This window comes from Piliocolobus tephrosceles, chromosome 9 (assembly GCF_002776525.5).
Source record: "Piliocolobus tephrosceles isolate RC106 chromosome 9, ASM277652v3, whole genome shotgun sequence".
Classification (NCBI taxonomy): Eukaryota; Metazoa; Chordata; class Mammalia; order Primates; family Cercopithecidae; genus Piliocolobus; species Piliocolobus tephrosceles.
In genome coordinates this window covers 104,393,730-104,411,572 of record NC_045442.1, presented here as the reverse complement: position 1 = coordinate 104,411,572, position 17,843 = coordinate 104,393,730, and the positions used below count along the sequence as shown (strand labels likewise).

General features: G+C 40.5%; 1 protein-coding gene across 4 annotated transcripts in view; it reads right to left on the bottom strand.

The window, feature by feature from the left end:
• ANKRD26 (ankyrin repeat domain 26) overlaps positions 1–17,843 on the bottom strand; it is a 95,560-nt gene that overhangs the window by 67,541 nt on the left and 10,176 nt on the right. For all 4 annotated transcript variants that reach the window (XM_023194634.2, XM_023194635.2, XM_023194636.2 and 1 more), the window contains 4 exons: positions 12,434–12,464; positions 8,712–8,784; positions 7,254–7,314; positions 6,959–7,161 (listed from right to left, as the gene is read on the bottom strand). In XM_023194634.2, coding sequence (XP_023050402.2) covers positions 6,959–7,161; positions 7,254–7,314; positions 8,712–8,784; positions 12,434–12,464 — 368 coding nt within the window. The remainder of the gene's footprint in view (positions 1–6,958; positions 7,162–7,253; positions 7,315–8,711; positions 8,785–12,433; positions 12,465–17,843) is intronic.

Sequence of the window (17,843 nt, the reverse complement as noted above, 5' to 3'; positions counted from 1 at the left end):
CCTGGGTAACAGAGCAAGACTCCATCTCAAAAAAAAAAAAAAAAGAAGAAGAAAAGAAAAGAAAAGAAAGCTATGACTATCCAAGTTGAAGATTTAAAAGTCTTCAAATATATCTATGATTATCAAGCAAGACCAGTATTCACATAGAGAAAAGGACTAAAAAATCAAGTCAACAGGATTCTGAGTTTTAGAGATGAATGAATTTATGAGCAAGGTTTAACAACTATGAATACTAAAGTTAACAAAGCTTCCTGATGAGAATATAAAATATCTTCATTGCTGTAGATACTTTAAAAAGTGAAAAAGCATCTTCTAGTTTTTTTTTTTTTTTTTGAGACACAGTCTCGCCCTGTTGCCCAGAATGGAGGGCAATGGCGTGATCTAGGCTCACTGCAACCTCCACCTCCTGGGTTCAAGCAATTCTCCTGGCTCAGCCCCCAGTAGCTGGGATTATAGGCATGCGCCACCACACCCAGCTAATTTTTTGTATCTTCAGAAGAGACAGGGTTTCACCATGTTGGCCAGGCTGGTCTCCAACTCCTGACCTCGTGATCTGCCCGTCTTGGCCTCCCAAAGTGCTGGGATTACAGGTGTGAGCCACCACGCCCAGCCCAGAGATAATTTTGTAAACCCCCTTGACAATCTTTCCTTCCTTATGATTCTATAATACGCAGTTCATTTTAGAAAGCAATAATAAATTTTGATCGCTTTCATTTGGTGTGTGCATATATGTCCATTACACACAGATATTAATTATTAGCACAAGCTAAATCAGAGCATCTGCAGAAATAAATAATTGCTACATTCATTTCTCTAAGAATTCTTATACTAAAATTATTTTTCTCTAATTTTTTTCCCAAGATGACAGATGGGAGGCACTGTGACCAAGCCTCTCCCATCTGCAAAGACAAAACAGTGTGGAGGGAGTTGCGCTGCAAACTTTTTTCCAAGAAGCAACACAGGACCTTAACAGAAAAACTTAAAGAAACCAGAGACCCTGTGAAAGAACAGGCAGGCAGCAGTGTACACAATGAACCAGGTAGAAAATCGTGAGTCTCCAGAGTGTGAACAGGAGAGACGGTCTCTGGGACACACACTTCCACAGGGAAGCCCGGCAATCCAGGTCACAGGGAAGCCCTAACTCCCCACGCGCTGGAGCTGAGTGAGCAGTGGGGAGCACATGAGAAGTGGCATCCCCACACGCTTTGCATGCATTCTCTGACTCTAGCAGGGACAGAGGGAAACCACTCCTGATCCTACCTCACAAGCATGCTCCCAGAAGTCAGTCAGCTAACTCAGGCTGCCGTCACAGGTGGAGAGAAGCTCCCAAATGAGAGCTGCCATATCATCTTGAGTGGGGATGACCCCGTTGGCCAGAACCACAGGGTGAACAAGAAGTGTGCTATAGTCCAGGCTGCCGGAGCTGGATGCCCCTTGTTTCACAGGCAGATCAGGAGGGGCGTGGCTTGAAAGTAAGGTTCCTGTACGTCAGGAAGGCTTATGGCCTGGGGCAATTTTGAGTTCCAAGCACAGGCTGACTGGAACCCAACTAGCTGCTGCTAGCAGAACCCTACAGGTATGAGACCTCCCTTGCCAAGCCCGTGAGAGCTGAGACTTACTGCTGCCTGACATCCCCGGCTCCTTCTGTGGATTCTTTTGTGCAGCGGAGGTAGCTGAGCTCCTCCCTGGAACATTACTCTAGCAGCCAGGGAACTGCCCTCTGATCCCCAGTAGGGCCACTGCTTGCACCCACATGTGGGGAGCCAGAGTGTGGACTGGCCTCACCCAGCCCCGACCCGGCTTTGCCCCTCCACCTGCTATGCTAACATAACACAATGGACAGGGACTTCTGGGAGCTCGATGGCCCCAACCATTGACTGAGACTCCAGAGTATTTCCCTTGGGTAACCTAAGGCAAACAAATCCCACCACTACCAACGCAACTGGCGCTCTTTTGCAAGCGCCACCTCCTGGCTAAAAGTCAACCAGCACAGCATCTGCAAGCACAATGACACAGTACCAAGGAAGTAGGAAACTTCTGTGATCCTCAGTTATCACCACTGCCTGCACCATTCTGGCTAACCAGGAGGTCCTGCGTCTGTCTATGAGCCCAGCACATTAATACTACAGCTGGCATTTGAGAGAACACACAAAGGCTATTTGTAATGAAGGAAATCTCACAGGGTCTACGTCATTCCCCTTCCCACCCTATCAGAGCAGGTGTTGGTACCCACTGCTGGGAGACTCAAGGACAGGTTATCTCACTGGATCCCTCACAGATATTCCCCAGCACCACCCTGGTGTATGGCAGCCTACTAGGTGGCTAGACCCAGAGGAGCAGCAGGATTCACAGCAGCCAGGTCCTCAAGGGCTGCTACTCCCAGGGGAAGGAAAGCACCACATTGAGAGGGCACCCCGAGGGAAAAAAAGAAACCAGATTGCAGACCTTCTGCTTGTGGGAAGTTTTTTTCAGCAGAGCGACAGGTGCAGTGCTGGCCTCAGTGGAGAAAATCTAGGGCTTTCCCTTAACAGGTAGCCCTGGGGCATGTGAAGAGTCTTGGAGAAGAGAACTTCTCCTTCTTGCCCACCACTGCAGACACAGCTGGGGCTTTTCCCATGAGAGCATGACGTGGGTGCATCTGTAGACAGCCTTCCTGAAGCACTTCAGGGTGACTGCATCCCACAGGAGTGCCCTCCATATTCTGGCTTGCATGAGGATCACAATCCCTCTCTACATGGAACACCAGTATTCCTGCAGATTAAAAAAAGGTCCTGTCTGATCTGACTAGCTGGAACACCAGGTCAGGAGTGTGACTGGGAGGCAGACTGCTTTCCTGCTGGCCTGGAAGGGGAGCTGTGGTGGCTCCCTCCCTTCCCCCTGAAAACACCTTAGTGCATATCACTGAGAGCTCCCCCAGCCACCTCTGTCAAGGTCACCCTTGGGGTACTGCATTTATCCACCTGCTTTAGCTGCAACCAGTTTTTACCCATGAGTACCTTCAGTCTGAGGACTGAAATGTTCAATCCAGTAAATAAAATACTGGGAAAAAAATGTTTTAGGAAACAGAGTAGGCATCTGAATTTTTAAGTGCACAACACTGGAGAATGAGGTAAGATTTGTGAGACTTCTGCCACTCCAGTCCCACAGGAAACAGTGAACCTGCTCACACACCCAGTACATCGCTATTACTACCAACATCTGAGAAAATCATCACACAAAGATTCTCTGTAACCAAGGAACTCACTACTACAAGGTCTTCCCTACTGAAAGCACCCAGAGCTGAAACTAGGTGACAATAAACTATAGACATTAAAGTCACATCCTCAAGGGGGGAAAAGTAAATTTAAAAAAACCCAGTCAAATCAAAAATAAATTCAAAAATAATTAGAAGAAATAGTCCACCCAAATTAGAAGGAACCAGAAAAACAATTCTGGCAACATGAAAAAACAGCATTCTATAATCTCCCTAAAAGATCACACTAACTCTCCAGCAACTGATCCAAAACAAGATGAAATCTTTGAAATATCAGATAAAGAATTCAAAAGATTGACTATTAAGTTACTTAAGAATATATAAGGGCAAGGTAAAAACCAACATAAAGAAATTTTTAAAAACAATTCAGGATCTTAATGAAAAATTTTCCAAAGACAAAGATATTTTAAAGAAAAACCAATCAGAACTTCTGGAAATGAAAGACACATTTAGGGAACTACAAAATGTAGCGGGAAGCCGGGTGTGGTGACTCACGCCTGTAATCCCAGCACTTTGGGAGGCCAAAGTGGGTGGATCGCTTGAGGTCAGGAGTTTGAGACCACCCTGGCCAACATGGCGAAACCATGCCTCTACTAAAAACACAAAAATTAGCCAGGCGTGGTAGTGTATACCTATAATCCCAGCTACTAGGGAAGCTGAAGCAGAAGTGCTTGAACCCAGTGGGTGGAAGTTGCAGTGAGCTGAGATTATGCTACTCCAGCCTGGGTGACAGGGAAAGACTCTGTCTCAAGGGGGGGAAAAAAGTAGTGGGAAGTTTTTTTTTTTTTTTTTTTTTTTTTTTTGAGGCGGAGTCTTGCTCTGTCGCCCGGACTGGAGTGCAGTGGCCGGATCTCAGCTCACTGCAAGCTCCGCCTCCGGGGTTTACGCCATTCTCCTGCCTCAGCCTCCCGAGTAGCTGAGACTACAGGCGCCCGCCACCTCGCCCAGCTAGTTTTTTTTGTATTTTTTTAGTAGAGACGGGGTTTCACCGTGTTAGCCAGGATGGTCTCGATCTCCTGACCTCGTGATCCGCCCGTCTCGGCCTCCCAAAGTGCTGGGATTACAGGCTTGAGCCACCACGCCCGGCCCGTGGGAAGTTTTAAGAGTAGGCTATGCCAAACAGAAGTAAGAACTTTAGAGTTTGAAGACAAGGCTTTCAAATTAATCCAATCAGACAAAAATAAAAAGAATAAAATAAAATTAAATAAAAATAATTTTTAAAAATAACCTGTAAAGTAAAACCTATCAGACTAACAGCAGACTTCTCAGCAGAAACCTTAACAAGCCAGGAGGCATTGCAGTCCTATCTACAGCCTCCTTAAATAGGAAAAAAATTGTCAGCCAAGAATTCTGTATCAAACAAAACTAAGTTTCATAAATGAAGGAAAAATAAAGTCTTCCTTGAACAAGCAAATGATGAGGGAATCTGTCAATACTAGACCAGCCCTACAAGAAATATATATAAAAGTTCTCAATATTGAAATAAAAGGTTGATACAAAACAGATTAGAAATTTCTGAAAGCATACAATTCACAAGGTTTATAAAACAAAACATAACAGAGGAAACAAAGTCACTAAGTAACAATCAACACAATGACCGGAATAGCACCTCATATCTCAATATTACCATTGAATGTAAATGGTCTAAATGCTCCACTTAAAAGATGCAGGTTGGCAGAATGGATTTTTAAAAATCACAAACCAAATTCTCTACTGTTTTCAGGAGACACACCTATCATGTAAGGATTCCTGTACTCTCAAGATAAAGGGGTGGAAAAAGATATTTCACACAAAGAGAAACCAAAAGTGAGCAGGAGAAGCTATTTCTATATCAGATAAAACAGAGTTTCAAGCAACGACAGTAAAAATAGATAAAAATGGTCACATATATAACGATAAAAGGATCGATTCAATAATATCTAAAAATTCTAAATATATATGCATCTATCTTCAGAGCTCCCAGATTCATAAAACAATTACTACTAGACCTAAGAAAACCTAAGAAAAGAGATAGCAACACAATAACAGCACAGGACTTCAACACTCCACTGACAGCACTAGACAGGTAATCAAGGCAAAAAGCCAACAAAAAAACACTGGACTTAAACTGCACTCAAGAACAAATGAATCTAACAGATATTTACCAAACATTCTACCTGAGAACTGCAGAATATACATTCTTATAGCACATGGACCGTTCTCCAAGACAGACCATATGACAGGCCACACAACAAGTCTTAATAAATTAAAAAAACCTGAAATCATATGAAGTGTCTTCTCAGACCACAGCAGAATACATAGAAACCAATTCCAAAAGGAACTCTCAAAATTATACAAACATACGGTAATTTCCATTTAATTTAATGATCTGCTCCTGATTTCGGAGTTAGTAATAAAATCAAGAAGGAAATTTTAAAATGTTTTGAAATAAGTAACAGTGCTACAAATTATTAAAAACTGTTATAGCAAATCAGTACTAATATCACACCTCAGGAAATTAGAGAAACAAGGACAAACCAAACCCAAAGCTAGCAGAAGAAATGAAATAACAAAGATCAGAGCAGAGCTAAATGTATTTATAACCAAAAACACAATACAAAAGATCAATGAAACAAAAAGTTTGTTTTTCGTTTGTTTGGTTTTTATTTTTAGACAGAGTTTCACTCTTGTCGCCCAGGCTGGAGTGCAATGGCACGATCTTGGCTCACTACAACCGCCACCTCCTGGGTTCAAGTGATTCTCCTGCCTCAACCTCCCAAGAAGCTGGGATTACAGGCACCCAAGACCACACTCGGCTAATTTTTTTGTATTTTTAGTAGAGACAGAGTTTTACCATGTTGGCCAGGCTGGTCTCGAACTCCTGACCTCAGGTGATCTGCTTGCCTAGGCCTCCCAAAGTGCTGGGATCACAGGAGTCAGCCACAGTGCAGGGCAATTTTTTTAAAAAGATACACAGTTGATAGATAACTAGCTACATTAACTGAGAAAAGAGAGAAGATACAAATAAGCTCAAGTAGGAATGAATGTGGAGGCATTACAACTGATACCACAGAAACACAAAAGATCATTCAAGACTACTATAGACACCTCTATGCATACAAACTAGAAAATCTAGAGGAAACAGATAAATTCCTGGAAACATATAACTTCTCTAGCTTGAGTCAGGAAGAAACAGAAATCCTGAACAGACCAGTAATAAGCATGAGATTGAATCAGTAATTTTAAAATTGCCAACAAGAAAAAAGCTCACGGCCACATGGATTCATAGCTAAATTCTACCAGACATTCAAAAAGAACTGGTAACAATTCTACTGAAACTATTCCAAAAGATGGAGAGGGGGAAAATCCTCCCTAACTCATTCTATGAAGCCAGTATCACACTATACCAAAGCCAGAAAAGGACACAACAAAAAAAAGAAAACTGCAGACCAGTATCTCTGATGAATATAGATACAAAAATCCTCAAGAAAATACTAGCAAACCGAATCCAACAGCACATCACAAGGTAATAATTCACCGTGATCAAGTGGGTTTCATTTCAAGGATACAGGGATGGTTCAACATATGCAAGTCAATAAATGTGATTCATCACATACACAGAATTAGAAACAAAAACCGTATGATCATCTCAATAGATGCATCATTATGAAGATTGTGGGGGCAGGGGAAGGGTACGTGAAAAAAGTTTTTTAAAAAACAACTTACCTTTATAAGACCAGGGTTTGCTAACGACTTGTGGGAAGGTTTTGGAAGAGGGTCAGGTGATTGACAGGTAGGATGAGAAAAGCCCTGGACTTTGACTGATGTTGTAGGAAGGCTTTCAACCACAACTTCATCTTGACTATCAGAATCTCTATCCTCAAACAAAGTTCTACTTCCTGTTCTCACAATGCCATATGTTGCTTCTACTACAGTAAAAACAAAATAAAGAGTAAATGAAAATATTTGTAATTAAGAATCAGTGAATAACACAAGAATAATCAGTTTTCAAACAGCTTACGATTTTTCCTGGATTGCTGAGAAGCAGTCATTAGCTTTGCTAAGCTTGGTTTTGGGACATTCTAGAAAACAAAAATAAGAATAACAAGCTTTAAAAATAATAAGTATCAAATTTGATCAAATGACTGTAATAGACAGTGACAAATTACTACATGATCTAACACAAAGAACACAGATTTTGGAGTCACTCAGAGGTAGATTTAAACCTCAGTTCTGCCATTTACTACATCTTCTCATGGGGTAAGGATTATGAGAGATGATACAGATATCCTCCAAAGGTTACTCTCCTTACCCCTAGTTGATTATTTTACAAATACTATGATATCTATTCAATTATTTTCTTAACCACAGTAGCCTAGAATGAAAATTTATTCCTAGGTAAAGTATTATAAAAGTCAAACATTAAGACATTTAAATTAATTACATATTATTTTCTGAAAAGTGTATGCATGATTTATATTTGTATGAATTACCTCTTGTGATAAAAACTGTGAGCATTTTATTCTTAGTGTATCTTATTTAAGTGGGTTGGCATTGCAAATAGTATAGGCTGCTTCTATTCTGTAAAAAAGCTAAAAATAAACGATTGTATAAATTCAGCTCCTTACAAGAAAGAGAGAAAAAAACAAAAATAATCCTTGTGGGGCGATGATTGCTGAACAAAAGCCACACAGAACTACTAAATAGAAAGCTGCAACTAAATATGCTGCAAATGGAGACAGACATGGACTGAAAAAACAGACACTGAAGAAACGTATTCTGTAAGGAAACATTTAGGCTGAGATAAATCATTTTTAAAAGATGAAAGTAGGGAGAAAAAAAATAGAGGCATGACTATCAATCAAGTGTGAGCTTAAGTCAAGGAAGAAAAGGAAAAGCTTTAAGTATAATAAGGCACATGGAGAAACACACACCTGTAACACAGGCTTTTGTTCATACAATATCCCTGATAATACTGATTAGTATTTACAACCAGTTTTTTAAAAAATACTTCTGTAGTAAAGAGTTTAATTTTAAATCATCCAATTAGTTAAAAATGATTATCTAATACTTCCTGAAAGTTGTAACATTTTTACTACAGAGAAAAATGGAAAAAGATTTTAAAATCATAGTAGGAATGCTCATCCATATAAACTTTGACCAAATTTCGTATTTCCTCTATTATAGGAAAACTTTTCCCAATATAATTTTCCTGTCACCATGTATTTTCCAGAATATTCTTTTTTTGCAATCCCCACTCTCTCAAATTATTTATCAATCCTTTTTTATTTACCAAAGTAAAAAATAATAATAATAATAATAATTCAACTGGCCATATTTCTATAAAATGGCTTCCTCTGACCACCTTTCCATTACAAACAGAAAATAATAATAAGTAGACCACTGCTAAATTTTAAGAGAATACTATACGAAACTAGATTCAGCGTAAGAAAATTAAGTTCATGACAGAGTACTTTACCTTGGTATCAAAATCGAGGTCTTCATCATCTGAGGTAGGCCATGAATCATCAACACCTGGTTTGCCAGAAAGCCTTTAGAACAAAAAGATATAAAAATGAGTGAATTCATTTCCTTAAAAACAAAACAAAACAAAACAAAAACCAGCTTACAATTTTCGATCTGGATGCCCCCTCCAAAAAAACAAAACCCTGGTGAAAGGTCAACTATCTGTATATTAAATGATGCTTCCTGATCTAATTAAAATTTGACCTTGTTTTTGAAAACTATTTTAGTTACCTATTGCTGCCTCTACCTCTCCGAAACCATAAAACATTCAATAAACACTCAACCTTAGTTTTACAACTAATAGTGACAGCCAAGACACTAACAGAGCCTGTGAATACTTTGTCTTCACAAATTGTCCTGAAGGCTGAACTGAAAATCCAATTAATGGTTGATTTAACTTTGGTTACCTGAACGAGCATAAATCTGATAATCTAAAACAAGGTGGAGACCAGATGTGGTGGCTTGCGCCTGTAATCCCAGAACTTTGGGAGGTGGAGGCAGGCAGATAACTTGAGCCCAGGAGTTCGAGACCAGCCTGGCCAACATGGCGAAACCCTGTCTCTACTAAAATACAAAAATTAACCAGGCCTGGTGGCACATGCCTGTAATCCCAGCTACTAAGGAGGCTAGGGCAAGAAATCGCTTGAACCCGGAGGCAGAGACTGCAGTGAGTGGAGATCATGCCACTGCACTCCAGCCTGGGTGACACAGTGTCTCAAAAAATAAAAATAAATAGGCTGGGTGCAGTGGCTCATCCCTATAATCCCAGCACTTTGGGAGGCCAAGGCGGGCAGATCATGAGGTCAGGAGTTCAACGCCAGTCTGGCCAAGATAGTGAAACCCCGTCTCTACTAAAAATACAAAGAATTAGCCAGGTTTGGTGGCATGCACCTGTGCTCGCAGCTACTTGGGAGGCAGAGGCAGGAGAATTGTGTGAACCCGGGAAGTGGAGGTTGCAGTGAGCTGAGATCGTGCCGTTGCACTCCAGCCTGGGCAACAGTGCAAGACTTTGTCTCAAAAATAATAATAATAATAACAATATAAATAAATAAATAAATAAAACAAGGTAGAAAGATACACTGTCCCTTCTCCACATATCTATCTCCAGTTCAAAGACTAATCTGTGTCACTCAAAAATGGCAGTCTTGGTTCTTCAACATGAAAACCACTTAAGGCCTCATTGCTTCCCTTCACCCTAAAACAGTATAGGGAGTCCCCTGAAATGTCTGAAATGTTTGAAAGCTAGATAGGCAAAAGTCAAAACACAAATGTATATGCTGTTTTTGGGACTACTCATACTAGAAAAACTAAAACATTAAAAGTTATGAAATCCAATTATTTTCCCTATAGAAGTCCCGCCTTAAACTAGCAAGCCCTTAAAAATATTTATAGGCACTCAGATACCCAAAGAGAGAGACTGCTGGAGAAAGAGTCCTGGTAGTTGTACCTGTATTTCCCTAAGTACTATCTAAACACCTTCCTTCCTATGAGCTCCTACTTACAGATCCCTCTTCTGCAGGGCTCCATAGCACCTCCAACCTTTAAGTCTTCAGCCTATGAAAGCACAAATTCCTGAAAGAATGGTCTCAAATGCCCAAGAGTAGGAGCTCTCTATTTCTCTGCTCCTGGAAAACAAGCTAAATGGAGTCTCCGTCATCTGCCACCAGCACAGGCATGTTACCAACTACCCAACTCTGTGAGATGGGTAGCTCCATGACTGACTTGCCAGCCAATCTTACTCCTGCCCTACCCTACATGTCCATGAGAAGGACATCAGAGAATTGGGAAAAGAGGCAGAGGTGAGGGGACACCTGCCCTGGGCCACAGATCTACGTAGTTCAGCAGCCTCTAGCTCCAAAGTACTTGAGGGCTCAAAGCCATCGCTCTATAAGTTGAGGCAGAAGTAGCCACAGCACATTCCTATTGGCTGTAGAGACTCTTCCCAGTGGCTCATATTATTTTAACATTTTTCAGTAGAAACCCTGAGAGTTTATCGGTTCTTCCAATTATACAAGAAAAGCAACAACCTTTTCAGGACTCCCCTGAACCCTCTATTTTAATATGCCTTTCTAGATAATTCCCAACATCCTGTATCCTTCATTCCTATAATTTATCATTATCAAACTTGTCAGAAACCCCAATATTCTGATCTCTTTTCCATAAGCCCTGTTCCTATCCAACCCAGTATTGTTTCTCTTCAAACTTGGCCTCCCTCTGCTAATTCCATTCTTTTCTCTTCCACTGGGTTCACTAGATCCACTCACCCTTTCTATTATTAAAATATTAACCTGTAGGATGATAAAGAAGGAAGAGTACTAGGCTCTGAAATGAGTTCGAATATCATATCCAAATAAATCCCCTTAATCTGAGTTTCAGGTTCTCCATCTGAACCATTTGACCAAAATGTTAAATACAGATTGAAGTACTAGATAGCATTCTGATTAGTCTGATTCCTTAAAATCCTGAAATTCTAGGTGCTTTGATTCTGTTGATAGGAAAATGGGGAATACAGCTGGCAGAAATGGAAAAATATAATAGAACACAGTTGGCTGGATAAAGAATATGTGGTATAAATATACCATAGCATACTATGCAGTTTTTTTGTTTGTTTTTCTTTTTGTTTGATTTTTTTTTGTTTGTTTGTTTTTGAGATGCAGTCCCACGCAGTCGCCCAGGCTGGAGTACAGTGGTACAATCTTGGCTCACTGTAACCTCTGCCTCCCAGGTTCAAGTGATTCTCCTGTCTCAGCCTCCTGAGTAGCTGGGACAACAGGCGCGTGCCACCACGCCCGGCTAATTGTTTGTATTTTTAGTAGAGACGGGGTTTCACCATGTTAGCCAGGCCGGTCTCGATCTCCTGACCTCGTGATCTGCCCGCCTCAGCCTCCCAAAGTGCTGGGATTACAGGTGTGAGCCACCAGGCCTGGCCCTATGCAGTTATTTAAAAAAAAAAGAGAGAGAAACAAAATCATATCCTTTCTAGCAACTCAGATGGAGCTGGAGTACTAGCCTAAAGGGAAAACCAAACTGGGAAGTCAGTAGGTAGAGAAATAAATCTGAAATATCCTCTAACTACATGCTAAACACAATTAACACAATATGGTCTACAGGTAGATAGCCTTCACTTACAATAAAATAATTCCTTCCTAGGACTTGCGTGGTCTGCTTATGTAAAATGTATGGCCCTGTGGCCACAGCTAAGTGAGGTCTGGCCTAAAACATTTGATGATAAAATCAAAGTAGTTACCACTGCAATTATCAAACATATTAGGACAAATTGTTGGATTAACCAGGCTCCTAAGAAAAACTCTGAGAGTTAACACATAACTAAATGAAGGTCTCTGAACTGATCTGATTTGGACCTGTACCTTGATCCAGTCCTGCATAGGTCTCTATCAATCTATGTTGAGGGGCAAGAGAAGGGATTTGGGAGCCAAGCAGGCTGAGTCAAATCATGGGTCGGTTGCTTGCTAACTGTGATGTCATGGGCCAATTAATCAACCTCTCTGAACCACACAGTTGGGTTATAATAGCACAGATACTTTGCAAAGCTGTTGGGATGACTATATGGAGAAGCACATAATATGGTGTCTAGCCTAGAGTAGAGCACTCAACAGACAGTTTCTTTTCTCTGTATTCCTTTAAATATATTTTTAAAAATCTGCAAAATACTACCTGCTTAAGGAGTCTTCAGAGCTGTCATCCACTATTAAAGAGAAAAGTAAAACACATTTTAAATCAACAATAGAAAAATATATATAATTTAAAGCATAAGACCGATGCTTTGTTACAAAGTATCCCTCTGGGACCATATCTGGAGACTATAATAGAATTAATATCCTATATAAATATTCCATTAAACTCACATTATAGAAAAAAGTTAATCTTCCCTGAAGATCTGCCAGTCTTCTCTACTCACCTGACAATTTTCTACTCCTGGTGTCCAGTTTAAATGCCTGTGCACAACCTGGAAATCTACGAATCATCTGAGATTCGTCTCTGCCCCCTAACTCTTTACACTCAATAATCACTAAATCCTTTTAACTGTACCGCTTTTCTGCCTCTGCCTTACATTTCCACTACCCCTGGAAATATAAACACATTTACTTAATGTGTTATTTACTTAATATAGTATTTACTTAATATGTTTATATTTCCTAGTTAAACATGGACTCTGAACTGATGGCTTTCACAAAGAAAAAAAAAAAACCCATGCACTTTAAATGTTATTCCTTAAATGAAAAAAAAAAAAAAATCTAAGCAAAACTAATTAAAAAGTCATAATATGAAGAAAAAGACCAACATTTTAAAATGAATAAACTGGCCAGGTACAGTGCTTCATGCATATAATCCCGGCACTTTGGGAGGCCTAGGCAGGAGGATCACTTGAGGCCAGGAGTTTGAGATCAGCCTGGCCTAACATAGTGAGACCTCATCTCTAAAAGAATAAATAAAAATAAATAAATAAACTGAGCTTCCTAACTGTATGTATTTCACCATGGATGGTGAAAACCTCATAATGGATGAATACCAGTCCAAGGATTAGTTACAAGGAAATTACGACTTTGACTGCTGCAAAAGCTTCGTTTCCCAATCTCTTTACGTGCTTACCTTCCATCTATCCTGTATATATGAAGGACCAGCAAACTAGAGGCCACAAGCCAAATCCAGCCAGCCATACGGTTTTGTAAATAAAGGTTTACTAAAGCACAGTCATGTTATTAACTTACATATTATCTATGACTGCTTTCATCTTACAATGGCAGGGTTGCATAGCTATGACAAAGACTACATGGCCTAGGCCAGGCACAGTGGCTCACACCTGTAATCCCAGCACTTTGGGAGGCCGAGGCAGGCAGATCATGAGGCCAGGAGTTCAAGACCAGCCTGACTAACATGGAAAAAACCCGTTTCTACTAAAAATACAAAAATTAGCCAGGCATGGTGGCATGCACTTGTAATCCCAGCTACTCAGGAGGCCGAGGCAAGAGAATCGCTTGAACCCACAAGGTGGAGGTTGCAGTGAGCCAAGATCACGCCATTGCACTCCAGCCTGGGCAACAAGAGCAAAACTCCAACTTAAAAAAAAAAAAAAAAAAAAGACTACATGGCCTAAAATATCTTCTGTCTGGCCCTTTACAGAAAAGCTGCCAATCCCTGCTTTACACCATAGCCAGAATGCCCTACTACTCAGATCTAATCTTGTGATTCCCATGCTTAAAATTCTCCAATGAATCCCTGTAGCAAACATTGCTGACTCCCTATCCAATAGCCATTCTTTAATCTTTCCTGTTGGAAAAACACAAGCCTACTTGGATATTTAGCATCCCAATACCCTCCCCAGCTCCAAAAAAAGAAATGATTATTTTAAGCTAATTACAGTAATTACATTTGCTTTCCCAGTGACTGGTTTAAAAATGAGCACGTGATGTAACCAGCTAATAAAATGTAATAGGAGGCCGGGAATGGTGGCTCATGCCTGTAATCCTAGCACTTGGGGAGACTAAAGCGGGCAGATGGCTTGAGCTCAGGAGTTTGACACAAGTCTGGGCAACGTGATGAAACGTCTCTATAAAAAATCAGCCAGGTGTGATGGTGTATACCCATAGTCCCAGGTATCCAGGAGGCCGAGGTGGGAGGATCACCTGAGCCTGGTAGTCAAGGCTGCAGTGAGCTGTGATTGCGCCACTGTACTCCAGCCTGGATGACAGAGTGAGACACTGTCTTGAAAAAAATAAAATAAAATAAAATAAAATAGGAAGTCCACTGCAAACTTCTGAGTTTTCTTCCTATTTAAAAGAAACGTGGGCTGGGCACGGTGGCTCCTGCCTGTAATCCCAGCACTTTGGGAGGCTGAGGCGGGTGGATCATGAGGTCAGGAGATCGAGACCGTCCTGGCTAACATGGTGAAACCCTGTCTCTACTAAAAATAAAAAAAATTAGCCGGGCGTGGTGGCGGGTGCCTGTAGTCCCAGCTACTCGGGAGGCTGAGGCAGGAGAATGGCATGAACCCGGGAGGTGGAGCTTGCAGTGAGCCAAGATCATACCACTGCACTCCAGTATGGGTAACAGAGCAAGACTCCGTCTTAAAAAAAAAAAAAAAAAAAAAAGTAACATAAAGAAAAGCAGTCTTTCTAGCTGTTAGATCTATACTTTTGTGAGAACATGATGTTTGGAGCTGCTACTTAGCCAACCATGAAGCGAGATATGAACGAAAACACTGCCAAGGGCACAGCTAAAAGAGGGACAAGTGGGATCCAATGACATCACTGAATCACCAAAACAACTATGGTTCTTATTATTTTAGCACTTCTAGTTAGGTCACCCATTATTTGCAGCCAAAAGCATTTTAACTGATAAATTTCATATGGCCTACAGGCTAAGATCTACGCTGAACTATTAAAAAAATCTTTCATAAGTTTGCCTTAGCTAGGTATTCACCACATTCCCAACCACTTCCATATTACACTTTTTGCACTAGCAAAACTGAACACCCATAAACCCTTGTGAAGTTCACTCAAGTGTCTTAACTTTAGATTTGCTGTTCCTTCTGCCAAGCATGGAATCTTGTCAGCTGTTCCTTCTGTTAAGGATCATTCTTCTGACTTTGTACCTGGCAAACTTCTACTCACTCTGCATGCTTACTTTATATCTTTAAAACACCCACTGTTTTAAAACTTTAATTCTTTACCATAAAGTATCTGGCACATAATAATACATAATAAATACAGAATAAATGATAATTATAAGCTCCCAGAGGGCATCTGGCACACAAAAAGCACTGAATAAAGTAGTAAACAATAAAAATTACAATGATCATAATAAGCACCTGACTCTATTTTTTAAATGTTTGTATTTTCTGGTTAGCTGATGTGGATTTGAAAAAAAAACAAAAAAGAAGCTGGGCATAGTGGCTTACAACTGTAATCCCAGCATTTTGGGAGGCCAAGATGGGTGGATCACCTGAGATCAGGAGTTCGAGACCAACCTGACCAACTTGGTGAAACCCCATCTCTACTAAAAATACAAAATTAGCTGGGTGTGGTGGTACATGCCTGTAATCCCAACTACCTGAGAGGCTGAGGCAGGAGAATTGCTTGAATCTGGGAGGCGGAGGCTGCAGTGAGCCAAGCCAAGATCACACCACTGCACTCCAGCCTGGGCAACAAGAGCAAAAATACGTCTCAAAAAAAAAAAAGAAAAAAAGAAATAAAATGTTTGCATTCTGTAACATTAGAAAAATGCTTAGTACCTAAAAGATACTTGACAGTGATTTGCTAAGTAAACAATTATAGAAATCAATTACAATGTTTTCACTGAAAAACCACAAATGAAATAGGAACAGCTCTATTCTATTATGAAAACTTTAAAGACCAAAACTATATCTGTTCCATAGTCATGCTTCTTGCAACTTGCAAAACCTGACCTATAAAATTCTTTGATAAATATGTACTAAATTAAATGTGTCTTCATGCAGTTCAGATTATACAATGCATTCAATGTAGCATAGTAGCATAGCAGCATTTTTGTTATGGTGAAACATTTCTGACCAGGCACCGCATCTCAAGCCTGTAATCCCAACACTTTGGGAGGCCAAGGCGGGCAGATCACTTGAGGTCAGGAGTTTGAGACCAGCCTGGCCAACGTGGTGAAACCACGTCTCTACTAAAAATACAAAAATTGGCCGGGCATGGTGGCGGATGCCTGTAATCTTGGCTACTCGGGAGGCTGAGGCTGAGGCAGGAGAACCCCTTGAACCTGGGAGGCGGAGGCTGCAGTGAGCCGAGATAGTACCATTGCACTCCAGCCTAGGCAACAAGAGTGAAACTCCATCTCGAAAAAAAAAAAAAAAAGAAAAGAAACATTTCTGCACTTACTTTTTTTTTCCTGTTTTTTTTAAGAGTCTCCCATTGGACATTTTTGTACTTTCATTATAATTCGTTGAGCCCAGAGTTGAGATACTTGAATATTCATCATGATAATCTTTTGGCTAATGATAACAGAGTGTTTTGTTCTAACAAAATTACTGTTATCATCACAATTATCCAGCAGACAGAAGAACACACACCTTTTTTTTTTTTTTGAGATGGAGTCTCGTTCTGTCACCCAGGCTGGAGTGCAGTGACACAATCTCAACTCACTGCAACCTCTGCCTCCTGGTTCAAGCCATTCTCCTGCCTCAGCCTCCTGAGTAGCTGGGATTACAGGTGTGCACCACCACACCCAGCTAATTTTTCTATTTTTAGTAGAGACAAGGTTTCACCATATTGGCCAGGCTGGTCTTGAACTCCTGACCTCATAATCCACCCGCCTAGGCCTCTGAAAGTGCTGGGATTATAGGCGTGAGCCACCGCACCCGGCCAGAAGCATTCTATTTCAACTTAGGCTGAAGAAAATCAGTAATAATGAAATTTTGTTGGTTTAAGAATAAGTAATATGACTTGTGCTTCTCAACAAGGAATTGCTTTTCTGACTTCTGTATTCAGTATCTTTAAAAAATAATTTCCTATTGGTATTGGTGCACACTGGCTAAGTTCTGCAGTTCTTACTGCCATTTGTTTATGGTACCAGAAAGACACTGTTGAGTTCCCACTTTTAAAGATAGTTAATTTTTAGTGACACAAATCACTATGTAATGACACTTGAACAACACAGGTTTGAACTGCACAAGTCCACCTATATGTGGACTTCTTCACCTCTGCCACCCCAAGACAGCAGGACCAACCTCTCTTCTTCCTCCTACTTCTCAATCTACTCAAGATGTTGACAAGCAGGATGAAGACCTCTATGATAATCAACTTCCACTCAATGAGTAGTAAATACATTTTTTCTTCTTTAATGATTTTCTTAATAATTTCTTTCTTGTAGCTTACTTTACTATAATTCATTATATAATATGTATATGTAATACATGTTAATTGACTATATTATCATAAGGCTTGCAGTCAACAGTAGGCAATTAGTAGTTAAGTTTTGGGGGAGTCGAAAGTTAATGCAGATTTTCAGCTGCACAGGGATCACCAGTCCTAACATGCATGTTGCTCAAGGGTCAACTGTAACTAATATTCATTTAATAAACACAAAC